The following is a 22,500-nucleotide window of genomic DNA, read 5'->3' on the forward strand; positions in this document are numbered from 1 at the left end:
TTTTCTCTCTCTCTCTCTCTCTCTCTCTCTCTCTCTCTCTCTCTCTCTCTCCCTCCAAACTTTATTCTCTCTCTCTCTCTCTCTCTCTCTCCAAACTTTATTCTCTCTCTCTCTCTCTTCTCTCTCTCTCTCTCTCTCTCTCTCTCTCTCCCTCCAAACTTTATTCTCTCTCTCTCTCTCTCTCTCTCTCTCTCTCTCTCCAAACTTTATTTTCTCTCTCTCTCTCTCTCTCTCTCTCTCTCTCCCTCCAAACTTTATTCTCTCTCTCTCTCTCTTTCTCTCTCTCCAAACTTTATTCTCTCTCTCTCTCTCTCTCTCTCCCCAAACTTTATTCTCTCTCTCTCTCTCTCCAAACTTTAGTCTCTCTCTCTCTCTCTCTCTCTCTCTCTCTCTCTCTCTCTCTCTCTCCAAACTTTATTCTCTCTCTCTCTCTCTCTCTCCCCAAACTTTATTCTCTCTCTCTCTCTCTCTCTCTCTCTCTCTCTCCCCAAACTTTATTTTCTCTCTCTCTCTCTCCCCAAACTTTATTCTCTCTCTCTCTCTCTCTCTCTCTCTCTCTCTCTCTCTCTCTCTCTCTCTCTCTCTCTCTCCCTCCAAACTTTATTCTCTCCTCTCTCTCTCTCTCTCTCTCTCTCTCTCTCCAAACATTTTTTTCTCTCTCTCTCTCTCTCCCCAAACTTTATTCTCTCTCTCTCTCTCTCTCTCTCTCTCTCTCTCTCTCTCTCTCTCTCTCTTTCTCTCTCTCCAAACTTTATTCTCTCTCTCTCTCTCCCAAACTTTATTCTCTCTCTCTCTCTCCAAACTTTATTCTCTCTCTCTCTCTCTCTCTCTCTCCCTCCAAACTTTATTCTCTCTCTCTCTCTCTCTCTCTCTCTCTCTCTCTCTCTCTCTCTCCCCAAACTTTATTCTCTCTCTCTCTCTCTCTCTCTCCCCAAAACTTATTTTCTCTCTCTCTCTCTCTCTCTCTCTCTCTCTCCAAACTTTATTCTCTCTCTCTCTCTCTCTCTCTCTCTCTCTCTCTCTCTCTCTCTCTCTCTCTCCAAACTTTATTCTCTCTCTCTCTCTCTCTCTCTCTCTCTCCAAATGTAGCATCATATTAAACCACTAAAATAAGAACTGAAAGCCGGGACACTCCAACACCACACGCCGTCAGGGAAAAAGAATCTGATTGGCTAATTAACTTACATTACAAAAGAAAATCTAATACGGGCATCTTACAGCCCTCGAACAAGCGAACATCAAATATACCATGGATTAGATTCCTTCTTTCCTCCTGAACAGTGTTCTTAAACAAGTCCAAACATGTTTAGGAGGAAAGAAAGAATCTTCAATGTACGCTTGTTTCAGGGCTCTAAAAAACCTGAATTAGATTTATTTAACATTAAAGAAAGGAGTCTCCAGTGTCGAGTGCTTTGTAAAAAAGTTTCCGGGAAAGTTTCCACGATGAAGGAATTTTGTCACATGGTGCATGTTTTTGTCTCCCAAGGAAAAAGACACCTTGACCTCGGTACCAGAATCCCCCCAAAAAACAAAATGGACCAAAATAAATCAGAATACCTTGTGACCCCCGTAGAAGGCGATCTCCTCCGAGTTGGCAATGATGCGCGAGTGCATGTACCTCAGGTCCCCTTTCCTCTTGGCCTCCTCGGCCACCAGCTTGCCGAAACGTGGCGAGAACGCCCGCAGGATTTTGGCGGTGAGCGCCACCACGATGCCGGCGATCACCGAAGGCCAAGTCGTGTTGGCGCCTTTAGACTGCCCCGTTTTGATCAGCGTGTAGCAGGTCATCACTACGTCCAGGCAGGGCTTGGTCAGGTTGGAGTACAGGTGGGCAACGGAGCCGGCGAACATCACCATGTCCTCGGTCAGTGACTGGTCCGGGTTGGCCAGCCTGCCGTCCATGTTGCTGACCCGGTAATAGGTCTGGTTGCTGAAGTAGAGCTGATAGGCGTGGCTCACGAGCCTGGTGCGAAAAGCCAGGGATAGCTGACCTTCCAGATACCGGATCATGCTGTTCACGAACGTTGCAGGGATAGCGATCAGCAGCCATTTGGTTAACTCCCACACGAACGCCTGAGGGTCTTTCTTCACGATGGTCTTGACGATTTTGCCGTCCAAGTTGGCCACGTAAATCGACAGGAATGTGCGCGAGATCAGAGCGATCGAGTGGAAACCCAGCAGGCCCAGCTCTTTGCAGAAAAGCCGAGGGAAGAGGATGCCCAGGAGACGCTTTAATCGCAGAAGGAATTCTCGGTTCACAGCCGGAGAGTTTTTCTTCCTCTTCCGCCTCTCCGTGACCTCCAGAGGCTCCCCGTTCGTCTGATGAGCGTTCGGCGGGCCTCGCTCGGGATCGCTCCGTCCTTTCAACCTTTCGCAGATGTACGGGTAAAGTCTTTTCGCCCCGTACGCAACGACGAGGAGGCAAATCGCTTTCCTCGCCGCTGAAGACCTCCGCAGATGCGAGGGAAGTTTGGAATAGACCCCAGGCATTATTCTTTCGCAGGAGTTTGCCAAGGGGACGCTAGATAACACGTATCGGTGCGGTCTTGCACATATTTCGGAAAAGAGTGAAGCTTTTTAGAAGTCGAACGGGCTGCCAATACACACCTGTGGTGACCTTGTGTTGGTTCCCTGAACGTTCTGGAAACGTTTGTTTTTGGTTGTGGGAAGGTTTAGTACGAGTTAAAACGTTTATAAAGCGTTTATAAAACGTTATATGTTTTTATCCCCCTCCCCCCGTCCTTGAGGTAGCTAAATAAGGGTAAACTATATAAAAAAATCGCACAAACTCGGCTAGTTTAAGATGCTAATAATTAATAGGAACTAGAAAAAAACCGTCAATGAGTAATGAGGTAACTAGCAAGTGATGCAGATAAACATTAAAACCTATTCTTTGCATTTACAGAGTTATTTCACTTTAAAAAAAATAATAAAAAAAAAATCACTAAGAAATTTTACTCACAAGTTCACGAGTGCTAGCTTAAAAAAAAAATCGCATTATCCGGGATAGCAGGAAGTGTGTATGCTAACTAGCTAGCGTGTGCAAGGACCTCCCTACAGAAGTTTCTTCTCAGTTTCTTTTCTGCTTACATTCACCTCAAATCCCACTGATCATCTCCCCGAAGAGCGACCTGCACTAATTCTGGTCATAAGGAACCTCTCTGAGATGAGGCTTCCTCCGTGCTGGATAAGTGGAGCTAACTGTGGTGGCCGAATACCAAATTAACCCTCGCTCCCTACTTCAAGCGCACTACTTGTGTTTAAAATCATGGGCGCCGCCTACCGGTTTAGGGCACTTTATATCCGTTTGGGATTTGGCCTTTGTATTTATCTGTACATAGCCTGAGTATCAGACTACGGTCGTGTTGCCCAATAGGAGCTGGAGAATAGAGTTCTGCCTAACAGTACACACACTCACACACACACACACACACACACACACAGCTTTAGATTGATAAAGCAACCCGTTACATAACGGAGATTGTACACCCACATCCATAAGTTTGTGGACACCTGAGCATGTGAACATTCCACATTTATTCTCCATTGCTGTTATAATAACCTCCACTCTTCTGTGAAGATGTTCTAGATCAGGGGTCACCAAACTTTTGAAACTGAGAGCTACTTCATAGGTACCGATGAATGTGAAGGGTTACCAGTTTGATACACACAAGTCGAAATAAAGTTCTGAAATAACAAATTTGCTCAATTGACCTTTAATTATTTGTTATTAATAATAATTAATGATATTCTTCTAATATCTAGTCATCCATGTTGGTGACCCCTGTTCTAGATGTTGGAATGTGCTTGTGAAGTTGAGGTGAGAAGGCCTGGGTGGTCAGTGTGTGGTCTTTGGCAGGAGATCTTCCACTCCAAAGCCACAAAAACCCGGCTTTGTGCGCAGGAGCATTGTCAACCTGCAACAAATTTGGGTCTCCTAATTCGATTAAATAGCAAATTCCACGCTCTTATACAATTGTGCTACAATTGACCTTTTTGGCTATAAATTTGAGGAAGGAACCACGCATGCGCAAGAAAGAACCACACACACATTACGACTGTCGTAAAAAAGCATTTCACTGCATGTCCTACTCTGTGTGAATGTGTGTAACAAATGAAATTTGAATTTACGGTAAAAGTCAGGTGTCCCAATACTTTTGTCCAATCATTTGTTCTTTCACTGGTTCTTTATCAGGAACACCAACTACTCTGTAGGTACACATTTGTTGAACTAAGTCCATCTGCTTGTTCCACCAGTATCTTACGAGATATCGTATGCGTTCCAGCAGAGCGGATTCACCTAATACATTCATATCAGCATCGCTATTACTAACTGTATACCTGTGAAGTTCACCTCTATGGTAACTTAACACTTAACCCTAACTAAACCTAACCCTAACCCCTTACCCAACCCTAACCAAACGTATTTGCCTTCAAATGTACTTCAGTATCAAAATACTATGATTTATTATGACTATAATGTTCCTATGATCATTTTTATCACAAGATTCTTTACTTAATCACCTCAGTTTATAAGAAAAGACTCGAATGTGACTCTCAGCACACTGATCTATTAATAGAATGATATTAATGACCCAAACACTGATTGATTTCTATTACAATCATCATGAACCCAATACCTACACAAAGAAATCACACAAACGAGGTCACGTGTGTTGTGGTGAGTTCAGGTCTGGAGTTTCTTCATAATTTATTCCTCTCTAAATGTTCTGCTTGCTGTTGAACTGATGCTGAACTGTAGGTTGGTGATCAGTAGATACACCAAGTGCAGATTAAAACAAGTTCCAAACTTGACCTTGATTGGTGACTCGCTGTGTGTTTAAACAGTTACGTTTTGATCCTCATGAATAAAAAGACTGAATTTGCAAAATAAAATATTTGACTTTGAAATGTAGTGAAGTTAAAGTAAAAATCTCCCCAAATGGAAACACTTTCAGTAAAATACAGACACATGAAAAAACGACTTAATTACAAAAAGGATTTACATTTACTTTCTTACAGTCCACTACTGCCCCTAACGCCTATCCCTTAACAATAACCCTAATCACTAACCCAAACCTAATCCTAACTCCTTATCCACCCCCACCCAAGCCCATACCTAACCTGAACCCAACCCAATCCTAACCTTAATCCCTAACCCTAAACCATAACCCAAACTCAACCCCACCCCAATCCTAACCTAACTCTAACATAAACGGGCCCAAACCTAACCCTAACCCAACCCTAAAACAAGCACTTAACCCAAACCTATCCCCAATTGTTAACCCGAATCCCTAACAGGTACCAGGCACCATGATCTAACAGGTTTGGGTCTCCCAAGTTCAAGTAAATAAAAAAAAATCCAAGTTACCACATCCATATACATCCTATTGTGTGCCTCCAGTGGCAACCGTTTGGGGAATAAGCACATGCGGCTGGAAAAGTCAGGTGTCCATATACCTGTTCTTGTACTAAATGTTTATTAAGGTACATTAACCACTGTGTAGGTACACATTTATTGGCCCAAGGCCATCAAAACCCGAAAGATTTGTAGATCATTTGGGTACTGATTTATTAATGATAAGTCCACCATCAGCATTACGCAAGAAACGCAGCCAATCTTTATTACGCTTTAAACATATGATTGTACACAGCACGCTGATATCTGCTCTAGTTTGCTCTCTAACACAGAACAGGAAACCAACACGCTGAGACGATGCTTTCATTAAAAAAAAAAAAGCTTTATTATTCATTAAAAACAAAACTATGTACAATTTCATCATCAGTTTTTCTTTTCTTCTCCATGAATATTGCAAACTGCAGTAGTGCGCCACGGGGCTAAAGGTCACTAGAGGTCACAAAGCGCTGTAGAATTCTGATACTGTATCTTGACGAGCAGATCTTTGCTCGGCGTCCAGAGTTTGTTCCACCGGCGCTATCGGCACTGTAATGATCACCACGAGGGCCTTTTATTCCCGTGGGACTCCACAATACAACAAGATATTTACATTTTTTTCTAATTTACATTGCTTAGTACTGATTTTTATAAGAAACAAACACAAAAGAAAAACTGTAAAACAACCTGCAATATAGAAAAAAAACAGAAGCGTGACCAGGGTGTTTTATAACCAAAACGTGTCAATAACGTGAAATCAGACACCAACGCTTTCATTCTGAAAATGTTTATTATCTATTCGAAATAGTTTGCTCCTGGGGAACACCTTTTTTCATCTTTTTTTTTATCCCAAGGCCAATGAATGGAGGAGTGAAAAGAGGACTTAATACAAACTGTTTAGTAAACCGTGGGTCAGCAAAGTAAACATTCAATGACCTTCACGGAGGTCACTTGTGTTGCCATGTATATAGAAAACAACGTTTCATTTAGTATCTGTAGCATTTGGAGCCCTTGAGATGACACAATGGTTATTTTATTTATATACATAGAAGTAATTAATATAGTAATGTCATTAATTAATTAATATATTGAAGTAATAAGACAACAATGGTCACAGGGCAATATGAGATAATATTACATGACCATGACATGATATTTAAAGGCCCTAAAATACAATCTTATAGTCCCAAAAACATTTTGAGGCCAAAAGATAATAATTGATCATGGTCATGAGATAATAGATATGGCAATGAGATACCATGTTATAACAAAATGAGGCCAAAGGATAATGAATTAAGGCTACAAGCTACAAGTTAAAATTGCAATAATTCGTTGTTTCCAATTAATATTTTAAAGCCCATGAAAGGCCACAATGACCAATGTCGAGGCCAGAAGATGACAGAAGAAGAACATGAGGCCATGCGATAATATCTTGGGGATACAAAAACAATCTTGAAGCCACAAAATGACAATGAGATAACAAGTCAATATGTCAAGTACTGATGCCACAATTTGAAATTTACGAGATCATATTTTGAGTTCAGATTTAAGGCACCCTTTTGACAGAGCATTAGAATATAAACTTCTTGACCATCATTGACCCTAACTTTGGTCTCTCATGGCCCACAGAGCAATAATTCATGTCTATAAGGTGTGAATAAATGAATTCTCATCCACACCTGACTGAAAAATAACCACCGTGTCATTTCCGTGGCTTTCGTAACGGTTGCTACCCATTCAGCCGTTATGTCGGTTTTAAAAACAGGAAGTGGGAGCAGCTAGTTTGGTCCTGAGATGAACATGGCAGCATTTGGCGAAAAAGGTTAGAGCTTCCCAGAAAAAACAAAGGAGGCTCCTGATTGCTTCAGTAGTAGCATTCGTTAGCATTGTCTTCTACACAAACATGTTCGTTTCACTGCTAATTTTAACACACCCTCGTCAACTGTCAAATCTAAGCGGAAAAGGAGTGCGATGTTCATCCGTGCATAGTATGTACATGCAAATCTGCAGCCAGTGATACTTGTTAGTCAACTGATATGTTGTGTAGATCGAGTGAATATACAGATCAAAATCCGATTCATAGATACAGATATAGACTTAGATACCAACACTGATGGATAGTCGACAGAGGGTGCGTTAAAAACAGCGATAAAACAGTGCAGCTCGTTCATTTTTGAGACCCAGAGGACCATTTCTGTCTCAGTTCAGAGATTTCAAACCAACAGGACAATGGGGACGTGGGTAAGAGGTTAGCAGAGCTGACGTTTGAGTACCCGCATGCACTCGAATACGAGAGTTCGTTTATAAAAAAGAGTGATAACACTATCAAAAAACAGAGCACGATACAGTGATTTGGATTAGCCCGCAATCCTGACTTTTTTCTTTCTTTTTTCTTTTTTTTGTCCAGCCTGAAGTTCAATTTGACCTTGAGAAATTCTGTGAGAAGTACGGAAACACCTAGTGTTTTATGGCTTTTGACAGAAACGTGCATGTTCCTTTTGTGTCTATACAAATGTAACGGTATGAAGATTTTTCTTTGACCAAACAAATATATCGATTTATTACAGAACTTTATTCCTATTGAAAAAAATCCTCCCTTAGCATGAAGGACAGCTTTACACGCTCTTAGCATCCGGACAGTTACTTTCTCCAAACGTTCAGCTGAAATACTTTGGTAAAACTTTCCAAAGATGTTCTTCACAAGCAGGAGATTTTCTTTTTAATCCCAGAGCGGTTCAGTAGGACTCAGGTGCAGTAACTGGGCGGGACGTTTTACGATAGATGTCATTCCAGACGTCTGTCTGTTCTCCAAATAATGCTTACAGAACTCAGACGTCTGCTTCGTCTAATCGTCTTGTCGTTCGGTGAAGTCGGTTCCGATGAGCTGCAGTCCATAGTGTTGAAATTTGGATTTATAGCCAAGTTGGTTCACTTTCACATTCCGGACTCCAAGACATCCCCAAACCATTAATCTTTTACCTCCATGTGTGTCTGTGGGGGTGAGGGCGTCTGATCACATCTTCTCTCCTGTTGTTTTGTTAGAGACAAAAAATGTCTCTCCACAGAACTTTCTTCCACTCGTTCACTGTCCAGTTCTTGAGCGTTTTTGTCATTTACCGAGTTTGTTGCAAAGAAACAATGCGTGAACATTGACGTGTCTTTTAAAAAACATAAACCACTATGTGTTTCCACACTTTTTACAGGCTCTGTATACACACACACACATGTTAAACTACACTATATGTGGGTTTTTCCATAAGCCAAAAACTATATATGATACTTTTTTTTTTTTTTTACTTCTTATTGCTGCTAGGCACGACGGCTGACGGTGAATCACATTGTGAAGTTCCAGTGTCATAAGAAATATCCAGGCAAACTATTAAACATAGGGGTTGCAAAGGGGCGATACATTTCCAGAAACTTTCCATGGGAATTATGGAAATATTCCAAGTTGGAAACAGGAATTTATGGGAATTCTTAAAAAAATGGAGGAGTATATGAACTGTATCATATACAAACATAAAGGTAATCATTTTTTCATAAACTGACATGCTGACAAACTAATTTAATTTTTTATTTTTTTAAATTTTTTACTTTGATTTATAGTAGAATTTTGTTGCACAACAGCTTACACAAAGCAGAAGGAGGTTTTATGTAAAATTGATAGAGTTATGTGCCATTTATGGACATTTTTTACATTATTTTGTGTGCAGGATCCAAGAAATGATCATATAGAGGAAATGCACAGTGGTTGATGGATGTGCCGGTAGAAATTCAACTGAAATTGCATTAAATCTGGTTGTTTTAACAAAAATTATCCTACCAGATTTTTCTTTCAATTACATTTAAGTTCCTTGCTATAGAATAACCTGCAAAAAAAAAAAAAACGTTTAATTGCCAGTTTTAATCTCATTAATTCCCATAGAAAGTTTCCAGTCTTGAAAATTCCCAGAATTTTGCAACCTTAATTACACTGGTTTGGCATATAAATATATATTTATACACAGTCGTCCCTTGATTTATTGTAGTCTTTATCGCGATTTTCAATTTGGCACGTAACTATTTTGTTTCGCGAATGGTCCCCATTTGAGTCCATCATCAGAAACGAGTAATGTTACAAGAAACCGTAAGCTTCCGCTTATTTACTGCTTGTTGTGTTCTCTGGCGTAAAAAAAGGGCGGAGTTAAAGAACGCAGTGAGGTGCTTCTTTAACTCCGCCCCATTTTAAAGTCATAAGACACTTTAACCAATAAACAAGCAGAGAAACTATGCATAGGCTACGCTATAGTACTGTACATTACTCACTATTATTGTGATATTTCTACAAATTTACACAAAATTCATCTCGCTATATTCTTGCAAATGTTTTCTGTGTGTGTTTGAAAAATGTGGGGAGGATGATTTATAGCTTAAACAATAAAAAAAAAGAAATTTCATTGTTGGGGTGGCTTTTCGCTTATTGCGGAAATTAGTTTTTTTGTGGTCGGTTTTAGCATGTTGCTACCGCAATAAATGGGGGACGACTGTATATATATATATTTGTATATATATATATATATATATATATATATATATATATATATATATATATATATATATATATATATATATATATATGTATCCAATAACTACATCTTTTCCATAATGTTCTTTTGGGATCATGCTGCATTTCTGATGCTAAAACAGCGAAAAACTGTACCCCTTTCAAGATATACGAAAGTCTTTCAGCTTTCAGTTCAAGGGGGTCGGTAGTATTAAATAAACCAGTGTATACACATTCTGTATTTTCCCATTTAATCTCTCAATCATTTTTAATGCTGTGTTACGGATGTGTGTGAAAAATACGAGTCCAAACACTCTGTAAATCTACAGTTTGGGATTTTGAAAGAAATCAGCCCCAGCCTACGATCCAAGTGCCTGATTTACTTTGACCAATCCAAACAAATCCCAAACTATACACCTTAAAAAAGATTTATTATCTGATAATGTGAAAAATGAAATGAAATTTCTGGTCAAATGACAGGGCGGGGATTAGTCCTGCTAGCCCATTTTATTCCAGCCGCCCCAGGAAGTCTTATATACTGGTACACTTTATTGACAAAAAAGTTTGCATACGCCCGGTCATACGTACGGTATGTGTTTATTTGAGCATCACATCCCACATTTTCTCCACTCTTCTGAGAAGATGTTCCACTAGATTTTGGAGTGTGCATGTGGACATTTGTGTTCATCAGCCACAAGTGTGTTAGTAAAGTCAGGTACTGATTTTGAGACCTGATTTTGAGGTGCAGTTAGTGTTCACATTAATCCCAAAGGTGTTCAGTAGAGTTGAGATCAGAGCTTTATAGCAGGAGATCTTCCACTCCAAACTAATGCTCGAATTGAGTCGTCTTATGGGGAGGTCCCCAGTTGTTGGGGTGGGGGGGTCTTTCTGTCAGATTCAGCTATTTACACTGTAACACAAAACATTGTGAAAGTGTTTAAGGGCCTTTTTTTTATTAGTTAAAGACATCAAAAGGATGGCAAAGTATCAGGCTTTCAGGGAAAGTTGTCCGTTTTCTCTTCCCAAGTATGGCGGTTTTTAGATTTAGATTCATGAATGATTGTAAATAATTAATTCATGAAATTTACCATATCCTAACTGCTTGAATTTGAATCGATGCTTAATTCATATATTTTTTACCTAAATAAGTATATTTTTTACTTGTCATGGAGGTCTCTAATGCCTTATGGGGGGGTCCCGGATCCCCCCCAACCCCCCCATCAATTCGAGCACTGCTTCAAACTATGTAAAGCAGTGGTCCCCGGCAGCAGTCCGTGGGTCAATTGGTACTGGGCTGCACAGAAAGAATACATACCTTACATTATTTCTGTTTTTTTATCATTTGATCCTGAAGTTTATTTTGGAAAGTTCCCAGATTCTCTCCACCACATCTGTCTATGACTCACTCTTGATGCATGTCATGATGCCTCGGTCACATGTCTTACCTCCATCTGCTACCTTCTTAAAGTGGCTCCGGCCACTAACATGTAATACATTACTGCTAAATTCAAACCCCCAAGTGAGCAAAATGAACAAAAAACGACACAGTGGATTCACGTTTAATATAATATTTAGAAAATATAAGACCTCCTCACCTCACCAACATCAGTACCTGACTTCATAACTGTGTCTAAATGAGCACAAATCTCCACAAAATCTAGTGGAACATCTTCCCAGAAGAGTGGAGGGAATTCTAAGAGTAAGATGAAATGTGGAATGGGATGTTTACAAAAATGTAAAGCACATACCAATCTTATGCTCAGGTTTCCACAAACCTTCATGCGTATATTGTGCTTAACTTTAGAGTGGAAAGAAACTCGTCTCGAAGCATCCATTATTACGCTAAGCAGCTGAATCGCATGATAATGAAGCCGAAGCAGAATGACCTCGCTATAGACTCATTTGCATGTGTGAATACTGAACACAAATGAGCAACAGTCAAATTTAGTCTCTCTCTCTCACACACACATACACACACACACACACACACACACACACACATATCAGACATTTTGCATACACTAAACAGTATGTATATTTTGTATCTAACAAAAAAAATACCCGATACGTTGTGTCTCAACACACAAAACACAAAACACACACACACACACACACACACACACACACACACACACACACGGTTCACCCCCTTTACTCACTTCAGCAGCTTTTACTTTAAAATAAGTAAAAGTTCAGAATTGAAAATTGGTTTAATACTTAAGAAATCCATATCCATACAAATCGTATTTTTTTTCACGATTTGGTTGAACGATTTTTGTTAGAAAATGGAAACAATCACATATCAAAGTCCACCAATTCGTTTTCTTTCCCCTCGTCATCTCGATTCCGATTTGCATAGGATTCTTTTTGTGTAAAGATTGATTAGAAAAGATCCTGACCCCCTATTTTTTCATTAAAAAAAAGAGGTCATCTGAGTTGCTATATAGAGAAAGACCTGAAAATCCAATACTGATTTCACTGGATGATAAATACAGAATATCGGAGCGATTACAGAGCGAATAACAGAGACGTGATTCATGATTTGAAGACGATGTGCTACCTCGGGAAGAGTCGCCCGGCTCGGGTCTTCTACGTGATCGTAAAAAAAAAAAAAAAAGGTGTTAAAACGGCTGAACAAAATGATTTGAAACGTGTTTTCGTTTTCCTTCTCGGTTCTTTTTTTTTTACTCCAAAGTGTAATGTTGTGAGAGCGGGAACGTGTGGTAAAGTTCTAGGAATCTGTTGTCTGTAAAACGAGTCCGTTCTCATTGCGCCGCTTTTCTGCGCCCAGTGTTTATACACACTTCTGTGTGTGTGTGTGTGTGTGTGTGTGTGTGTTTGCTAGACGAGTGTGCCTGGGCTGGGTCTGTCATTATTCGTCTCCTTCAAAGCCAGGTCCTCCATTTTGGAAGAGAAGGTGTCTTGGAACGAAGACAAATCCGCAGACCTGCGACAAAAAGTAGGACAAAAACACTGTCATGCAGGAGCAGGTTTGGGTCTCCTGGTTTACAGGAACATTTAATTCAGGTATGGCTGGAAAAGTCAGGTGTCCCGATACTTTTTTCCTAAATCAGATTCCTAAAATCTGATAGATATTATGTAGTACAGAAAAAGCTAGAAGAATAGTGATACCGTACAATATTTTGCCATAGCAACAACAACAACAACAACAACAACAACAACAAAAAACGTGATATGTCACCGTAAGGCTCACCGTAACGGATGTCCGTGGAACGTAGCAGACTGGGACATGTGTGTGTACGGCGTGTCTCCCTGAAACGACTGGGCCTGTTGTTTAAGTGGTGGGTGTATAGGGTGCAGCGAAGCTGTGGTTCGCCTGCGCTGAGATGGCGCCCCCTCCTGGTTTTTCCCTGTGCACGTTCCTGGCTGCCCCAGCGCATTGCGTAGGTACCAGTCTCTCAGCCCTTCGAGCGCCAGTGCTTTGTGCAGGTGGCGTGTAGGTTCATCCTGCAGTCCGGAGCCCGAAGACAACTCGGTGTTGTAGTTCGGGGGTCTTTGCCGTGGCTGCAAGTGTCCCATCGCGTTGTGTCCGTTAGCGACAGGAATCTCCGTGTAGCCTTGCTGCACGGGAATAAAAGGCCCGCAGGATTTGGTTCGGCTCACCTTGACCCGCCGAGGTTCGCCCGGTTTTCCCCGCAGCATCAGTGGGCTGTAAGCTGGCGGTCCTGAGCTCAGAATCACACCCTGAGATGAGGAGAATCCATTCATGTAAGGTGGAGGGGGTATTGAGGGCACTTCATGCCAGGCCCGTGCTTTTATACTGTTCTGAGCCTGTAGCCTCTGCTGCTGCTGTTGCTGCTGCTGCTGTTGCTGCTGCTGCGCCATCTGCTGCATCTTCTGCTGCTTCCCCCACACATAGTCCAGCAGGACATCACTGTAGCCTCCGCCGGAGCCGCTCGTACCGCGGCCACCCGACACGGAGCGGACGCGGGTCAACTCGCCGTGTCCGTTTGTCTGCTTCAAACGGCCGTCCAGCAGCGCCTCCGAGCTCTTATGAGACCCATTTCGAGTCATAGGACCCGATAGCTGACTTTCGTCCACACAGCGGTCCAGGAGCGCGTCGGAGCTGTTACTGCGTCGTGTCTGAGCGCTGTACGAGCTCCCCAAGTGCCCAGAGGATAAAGTGTCCTGAGATGGAACAGGCAGCACTTCGGGATTCTCAGATCGCTGCCTTAACGCCGAGGTGCTGCTGGACGATTCAGACCTGTGAAAAAATGCGACAATTAATCAGCCATATAAACGTTGTGTGGGATTATACACACTCCCTGTGCTGCTGAACGCTGTAGTGAGACTGACGAGGCCAAATAAAACATGTAATACACAACCGAGAGTTTTAACAAAATAGGTTATTTTAATATTAGATTAAATATTATAATAAATGGGATTTCTTTTGTGTACATACTGAATGCACAAACAAATTTCGGAATAAAAAAACAATTTATTATAATATTCATATAATCTTATATTAAAATAACCTATTTTGAAAGTTAAGGGCCTTGCTCAGGGGCCCGATAGTGGCAACTTGGTTTCAAATTACCTACTTCTTCCCCTGTTTGTGTGTGTGTGTATTTGTGTAGATTAATAAGATAGATAGATAGATAGATAGATAGATAGATAGATAGATAGATAGATAGATAGATAGATAGATAGATAGATAGATAGATAGATTGATTGATTGATTGATTGATTGGGGTTAAGGGCCTTGTTTAGGGGTCAAGGTTTGGAAGTTTGGTGTGGCTGTGATTTAAACTCACAATCTTCGTATCCAATGAGACATAAGAAATACTGTAAACATAAATAAATAAATAAATAAATAAATGTGTGTGTGTGTGTGTGTGTGTGTGTGTGTGTGTGTGTGTGTGTGTGTGTGTGTGTGTGTGTGAGGTACGGACCTGATATGCACACCAATCGGCCCGTTTCGGGTCAACTGGGGTGTTGCCGGGACGCTCCGGCCCTCCAGATTGGATAAGCTCCGAGGGAGAGAGCGGTTCGGGCTGGAGTAAACACAAGAAAAGTGAATGGAATATCCATGATGCCGCTGTAGAATCCGCATTTAATTACAGCACTAATTACAGCCGCTGGGGGCGGAGCGCTAAGAACGTACATGCTAATAAACGTGTTTACCGTGTAATTACCATATAATTAACATATACATTAACATACTGTACTGTCTGCACTGTAAAAAATATAGCACATAACCCGAGGGCTTAAGGTGTGTGTGATTTGGGGTGTGTGTGTGTGTGTGTGTGTGTGTGTGTGTGTGTGTGTGTGTTTATCTGGAGGCTCAATATAAAAATTGCAATACTAATAAGAAAGAACACTTAAAACAATAAAAATCGCATTCACAATATTAAAGAATTTACGAAAACTCACAAAATAATCATCAGTGCATTCGCAATACAAATAAATGAGGAAGAATTACTTAATATAATCACAAATGCATTCGGATAATGCTTCAAATGATAAACAAATGCGTTTGCAATACAAAATAAAAATGAAATAACACTTTCAAATAAGAAACTGCATTTGCGATACTTCAAAAATGATAAAATAATAATAAAAAAAAATGCATTGGCAAGCATTTTGTGAACTAATACTTAAAATAATACAAAATGTATTTGCGATAATTAAAAAAAAAATAAGAAACAATACTTAAAAAACAAAAATGCATTCGTAATATAAAAACAAAAATCCATATTTAAAAAAAAAATAAAAAAGGTAAATTACATTTAGTGGCTGAGGTTAAGATTAAGGTTAGGAGTAGCAGGATATTAACTGGCAACCTTAACCGAGCACGTGTCCGATCGGTGCATACCTTGCTGAGCTGGACACCGAGTTGCGTCTGGCTTTCATCTCGTAGTAGATCTCCACGGGGGAGAGTTTCCGACAGAACCTGCTGTCTGGGCTCCCCGGGACCAGTCGGTGCTGAGAAGGAGACGGACCATCAGAGACGTCCTCTAAAGAGCACAAGAGGAAGATTGGAGAGAAAAAGATCAGTGATTTAAAGTAATGGCTGTAAACGTTTGGGTTCCTTCCATCTATCATTTCCCTCATCCTCCCCAAACATCACAGGGTCAACAGTTTTTCATCCATGTGCTGTTTACGGGGGGAGAAAAACCAATTTGTACGATTTGTAAAAAACTTAAAACCCGTAATTGTATCCGAACCACAGCTAGAATTACTGATAATTCTGTCGATTTTATCCAAAAGTGGGTCCAAAACCCCCAAAAGAATCAAAGCTGAAGATGCTGACAGGAATGTACACTATACAGACAAAAGTTTGTGGACACCTGAGTATAATATTGTGCTTTCTGAACATCCACATTTGTACTTTTCTGAGAAGATGAGATGTTCCACTAGATTTTGTAGTGTGCTTGTGGAGATTTGTGGAGATTCATTCAGCCACAAAAGTGTTAAAAGCGCAAACGTTAACGCAAGATTTGTGTTTGGGTTTTGTCACAATTTATGCGTCCACGCGAGGAAAACGCATTTGCAAACACAATTTTGCGATTCCTTTCGAACATTGTATGAAAATATCCTTCCATACAGAATTCTTGATAAGTTGGTCTGTATAAAAGGAATAAAAACCTTTTATTGTAAAATATTTACCTCAGGAATAAACAGGAATTCGATTGTGTATCTTTGCTATAATAGAGCACCCCCTAGTGTTGTATTGCCTACACAACATGCAGGTTACTAACAAATACACACTTGTATGCGCAATCCAACGAATCAATCCGGTGCCGAGTCCAAAACCCAGCTGAAATCTGACCCATGGCTGAAACTTACCGTTCTCCTGGCTGGTGGAATTGGACGTGGAGCTGCTCTCTGACCTCACTGTGTTCTCTGTAAACACACACACAAACACACACACATCATGTCCATGTCCACACTTTATGATCAAATGTTTGTGGACATCTGTGCATTATATTGGTATGTGCTTCATTCCACATACAGTTATTATAACCTCAACTCTTCTGGGAAGATGTTCCACTTTTGGAGTGTGTGTGTGGAGATATGTGCTCATTCGCCACTATGAAAAGTTGGGTACTGATGTAGTGTGTGTGTGGTGTCAGTGTGCATCTGAGTTCATGTGTAGGTGTATTGTGAGTTTCAATTCGAGTGTGTGTGTGTATATGTTTGCGTGTATGCAGCATCTCACAAAGGTAAGTGCACCCCTCAACATTTCAGCAACCTTTTCAGTATCATCGCAACGATAGAAATGAAACTTGGATATATTTTAGTCAGTGTGCGGTTTGTGTAGCAGTACAGATTTACTGTCCTCTAAAAAGAACTCACCATACAGCCATTATTGTCTAAATTGTTGTCAACAAAGGTAAGTGGTTGCATACTATTCTGAGACACTGTAAGCGTATATGTTTGTGTGTGTGTGTTCCACATTAATAATGAAAGGAAGCCACCCAGTTGCCCAGAGCTTCCCCTGCTCCTGGTGATATCTCTCTTATCTGAGGTGACTTTTTCCCCAGACTCCGTACAGTAAGTAGATCTACTCCCACGCTCTATAGGAACCTCTGCCTGTGAGGCTACAGAGGTATGATACATATTTAACCTGAGTTGCGAGCCTTGCTGACACACACACACACACACACACACACACACACACTCACACACACACACACACATCTCTGTACACTCAGATGCTTCATTCTCAGTATCACACTGTTCTCAGGGCAGTCCTGCAGCATGTAAACCGCCCAGCGACTCCGCAGCAGTGTTTCAAAAAGGTCAAAGGCAACAATGGATCTTGGAGCGCTACGTTATCACACACCGGGGTTCCTGTTATGCTTCTTATAAATTCCTCCTTAATCCCACATTGTTCACAAGGAGGACGGAGTGATAACGTTTATTAAACCGTCTGTAAGTCCGGAACATTCTTACATAACCCTTCTGACCACGTATGGTTCAAACCATACTTCTCACTATACGGCAAAAGTATCGGGACACTGCCTTTTCCAGCAATGTGCGAACTGTTCCCACAAAGTTGGAGGCACACAATTTTATTTGGATGTTGCACCATGAAATTTTTCCTTCACTCGTACTAAGAGACCCAAACCTGCTCCAGCATGACAATGGGTTGGAATGAAGATCTCCTGCTATAGAGCTCGAACCCCAACCCGATTGAACATGAATGAATTGTTCACACTGAAAGGCCTCTAAAAGTAAAGCGTAAATATAAGTAATAATTAAGTAAGTAAAAGTAAATATAATTAATAATTATATATAAATAAATCGTTTTTATAACAGTGCAAATGTGTTCAAAACAAATGTGATTTTTTTAACCAACGCAGTTGTAAAATTAGCATCACGTCGTTAACTTTTATTCCGATGCGCCGCTGCGAATCAGTGAATCTTAGTGTTTATATAAGAAAGTTTACTGTGATTTTCAATGAATGATTTATAGAAGGAGTCTCAGGTACTGTTTTGGGTTTTGGACAACATTAAATGTAGACAGAAATGGACAAAAAGCATTCTAATTATTTTATATTCTATAACAGCAAGACCAGGACTTTCTTGTACCTGTGTGACATCCCCTGTGAACCGTCGTCCTCTTTCCGTGTGCCAGCTGTTGCTCCGCCTCGGCGTGCCTGCGGAGGGTGCCGCTAAACAGAGTCTTTTTCGATTTGCGCTGATTCGCGTCTTCCTCCTACGGACAATCGGGAAACGCTGATTAAAGAAAAGCGCACGAGAATACAGGTAAAAAAATTCTAGTAGGAAACATCCTGAGAAGCGCACACACCTCAATTTTTAAATTGTTCTTGGAGCCGGAGCGAGCCGGACCGACTCTTCTCCGCACATGAGGAGGATTTTCTCCTGCTTCCAAAGGAAAGTCGCCGGGAAGCTCTCCAGTCAGTTCCTGCAATATCAGACAATATTACACATTTTCAGGAGATAATTTCCCGAAAACCAAACCATAGCTAGTTTGGATCATACATGCCGATAACCGATTAATCAACCGGCAGTTTTTAAAATGGATGCTGGATTAAGAAAAAAAATTAATCCTAACACTCCATGTAAAATAATACTAAACTTTATCACATTAGAATCATGAAAAGGTGCTAAATTTTATAAACATGAATATATTATTTGTTCATTATTAAGGCATGCATTTAAATTGAAACAAAATGTAACACTCTGTGTCAGTGATACGCCTCTAGAGGCCGCTCTTGTACTGACAGAAGCAACCCGGAAAAACTATCAGTATGGATTTTTGCCGATAGTTCCAGCAATGAACTATAAACCTCTAATGCTTATATAAAATATGAATATACATACCCAAATATCTAAATATCTGCTTCGAATTATACACTTTATAGACAAAAGTATTAGGACACCTGACTTCCATATGCCATGTGTGGTTCTTCTCCGAACTGTCACAAAGTTAGAGGCACACAATTGTGTAGGATGTCTTTGAATGCTTTAGCACGGAATTGTCTTTTGAACTAGGAGACCCAAACCTGTTCCAGCGTGCATGGCAATGCTCCTGTACACAAAGCTGCATAAAAATATGCCTTCTATTTACTGGAGTGGAATATCGTCTACTACAGAGCTTTAGAACGCTGAATGAATCTCCATGAATATTTACAACCACACGGCAAAATTTAGTGGAACATCTTCCCAGAAGCGTTGAGCTTATTATAACAGCAAAAGAAAAATAAATGGGGAATGGGATGTTCAAAAAGCCCTTACTGTCAGGTGTCCAGGTTTGTTGAAAGCTGTTTGTTGGAGATTTCATTTGTGATTCTTTATTACAGCAGTCATGGAAAATGTGAATCATGAAATCATTATCTAGAGCACTGGGGAATGCAGAAGCTCCCAAAGTCTGGTTGCCAAATGACAAAAAAAAAAAAACACTAGTTACTGCCATGCAATAGCATATGACATGATACGCATTAGCTAGTTAAGCACAACAAACAAGCAAAAATCCCCCAAATTATTGCTGAGCATTTCAGCAATCTAGTTTTTTTTCCTCCTTTGCACACAGCTGTAGTGTTACAGTATATATCAGCAGTGCACCCGGCACTTTGGTTTTGTTAGATTCTGAAAAGATCCGACTGTCTTCCGTGAGCGCTAATTAATCCCCTTAATAATAATCCCCAAACCGTTAGGCTTAGAAGTAGCTCACGCTATTGTCAGAGCACTTATTGTTACAGCACTTAAAGCGCATTATGCCCTGCAGCTTATTTAAACACGACTACATACCGCATGAAAACATTTGCTCTGCAAAAAGTCTATAAAGGATCACCAGCTTTGTGTTTCCTCCTGTTTAACCTGTTTGTCTGCCAGGAACGTATAAAATAAAATGGGCCAGGAAATAAAACTGGCTTGTCCCATTTACCCGGGCTACTTAAAGTCCGGTCACTATCATGAAGCGGGATCACTACACAACTATACAACTTCACATGAAAGTCATTTGAGATCACTGAGTTGGCTGAGTTTGGCATGTACGAGAAGGTTTTAAAGAGTTTCGAAACTAATGTTGTCAACCTGGGCTGTTCTGACCACCTGCTTTACCACGTCTGCGATTTCCTCACGGACAGCAAGTTAGAACAAAGCGCAAACCTGAATTTCAGCGTGAAACTGGGCACATCTGTGTTCGTTCAGATAAAAGGTCAGGTAGTGATGTAGGTGAGAAGGTGAGGGGGCCTGGGGTGCAGTCAGCGTTCAGATCAGAGCTCATTAGCAGGTGATCTTCCACTCCAACCCATGAAAAAACTGGGTTTGGGTCTCCTATTTCACGCAAAGGGAAAATGTCTTGCTACAACATCCAAAGACCTTCTATACAATTGTGTGCCTCCAATGTCTGTGGGAACAGTTTGGAAATAGATCCACACATTCCTGAAAAAAAAAGTTCGGTGTCCCAATACTTCCAACAGTGATGAAACGGTTTCGAGTCCTGCCAAGACTTTCTTTAGCACGTTGAGTCTGTATTGAATAAGTGTAGAGAACAAGTTTCAGGAACTGTTTCCTCCTTAGAGACACAAATAGGGGTTGAGCAAAACTGAGACGAGAGATGAAACAGGATGTCTAATCATGGGACATCTTAAGTTTTTACACATAGCTTAGTCGTTATTTCATTGGGCTTCTGATTGGAAGGTCGTGAGTTCAAATCCCAGCGAGTCCTATTAACCTATTTAGCAAAGGTGTCCGTTAAGGGTCGTAGATGGAATTGGAATTAGCAAGTCATCACTGAAGAACTGGATTAGGCCTGGGGGCAAATATTGACGGAAAAGATCACGGGTGGGACACGCACGTCTACTAGGTCCTGTAGACATAGTGCTAACCTAAAAAACAACAAACATGTCCACGGCTCCGTTTTGCATTTATATTAACTTCGGTTAGATTAATTTTAATTTGTTTAACACTTTTAACAATGGACATTGTCTCAAAAGAGCTTTACAGAGATACAGTGCTTATAAAGTTGTTGTAAAAGTATGTATACATTTAGGGCCTATATACAGTATATATATACAAATATGTATACATTTTTTTATTTTTTTTATTTTTTATAAAGTTCCTTATTAAGTGACTAATTGGCTGTGTTTAAAATTGTTTAAAAAAAGGTTCCTTTGAAAATTTCTTTATTGTGTGATAGGAATCGCCTTGACGAAAATTACAACCCGAATCCAAGCTTCTGTAAATATACGCTATTTTGCCGAAAGTTTGCGGACACCTGGTCATCAGAACTGTATGTGCTTTTTGAGCATCACATCCCACATTTAGTCCTAATTTGCTTTATAATTCCTTCCACTCTTCTCAGTAGATGTTCCACTTGAGTTTGGAGTGTGCTTGTGGACATTTGTGTTCATCAGCCACATGGGTGTTAGTAAAGTCAGATACTGACGTAGGTGAGAAGGTGAGGGGGCCTGTGGTGCAGTCCGTGTTTACACTCATCCCAAAGGTGTTCAATAGAGTTGGAGCTCTACAGCAGAAGATCTTCCACATCTTTCCAAACCATGGAGACCATATCTTCATGAAGCTCGCTTTGTGCCACGCTGGAACAAGTATGGGTTTTTCAAGTTCGAGTGAACGCAAATTTTATTAAGACAATTGTGTGCCTTCGGCTTAGTGGTAACAGTTTTTAGAAGAACCAACATATGGCAGGAAAGGTCAGGTGTCCCCAATACAGCACAGTGAAATTCTTTCTTCAGATAAATCAGCTTGTAAGGAATCCGAGGTCAGAGCGCAAGGTTTGACATAATACAGCATCCGCAGAGTAAAGAGGGTTAAGGGCCTTGCTTAAGGGCCCAACAAATGGCAGCTATGGTGATACTGGGGTTTGAATTGCAACATTTCCGACCACCTCATTTATAATAACCTCCACTGTTCTGAGAAGATGAGATGTTCCACTACATTGTGCAGAGTTGTTGGAAATAAATCAGGTGCACTGATACTTTTGTTCACATTTATGGCATTAGGTGGACGTTTTTTCTTTTGTTAGTTTTTTTTTAATGTAGAGCGACTTATATTTTTCATTCATATAACTGAGCAGCGATGGGGTAAAGGGCCTTAATCAGGGGCC

The 22,500-nt window shown here is 40.6% G+C and overlaps 2 protein-coding genes across 4 annotated transcripts in view; both read right to left on the reverse strand.

Annotated features, from left to right (window-relative positions):
* Window positions 1-3,257, reverse strand: part of abcd1 (ATP-binding cassette, sub-family D (ALD), member 1) — a 19,567-nt gene extending 16,310 nt beyond the window's left edge. Inside the window, exon 1 of the mRNA XM_083554904.1 lies at window positions 1,558-3,257. Coding sequence (XP_083411030.1) covers window positions 1,558-2,490 — 933 coding nt within the window. The 5' untranslated portion in view covers window positions 2,491-3,257. The remainder of the gene's footprint in view (window positions 1-1,557) is intronic.
* Window positions 3,258-12,129: 8,872 nt separating this feature from the next.
* The window catches only part of ccdc120a (coiled-coil domain containing 120a), a 58,449-nt gene continuing 48,078 nt past the window's right edge, over window positions 12,130-22,500 (reverse strand). For all 3 annotated transcript variants that reach the window (XM_083554931.1, XM_083554932.1, XM_083554930.1), the window contains 7 exons: window positions 18,718-18,834; window positions 18,498-18,624; window positions 16,749-16,805; window positions 15,775-15,916; window positions 14,852-14,953; window positions 13,153-14,163; window positions 12,130-12,885 (listed from right to left, as the gene is read on the reverse strand). In XM_083554931.1, the coding sequence (XP_083411057.1) occupies window positions 12,780-12,885; window positions 13,153-14,163; window positions 14,852-14,953; window positions 15,775-15,916; window positions 16,749-16,805; window positions 18,498-18,624; window positions 18,718-18,834 (1,662 nt within the window). In that variant the 3' untranslated portion in view covers window positions 12,130-12,779. The remainder of the gene's footprint in view (window positions 12,886-13,152; window positions 14,164-14,851; window positions 14,954-15,774; window positions 15,917-16,748; window positions 16,806-18,497; window positions 18,625-18,717; window positions 18,835-22,500) is intronic.

This window comes from Silurus aristotelis, assembly GCF_946808225.1.
Source record: "Silurus aristotelis genome assembly, chromosome: 11".
Lineage (NCBI taxonomy): Eukaryota > Metazoa > Chordata > Actinopteri > Siluriformes > Siluridae > Silurus > Silurus aristotelis.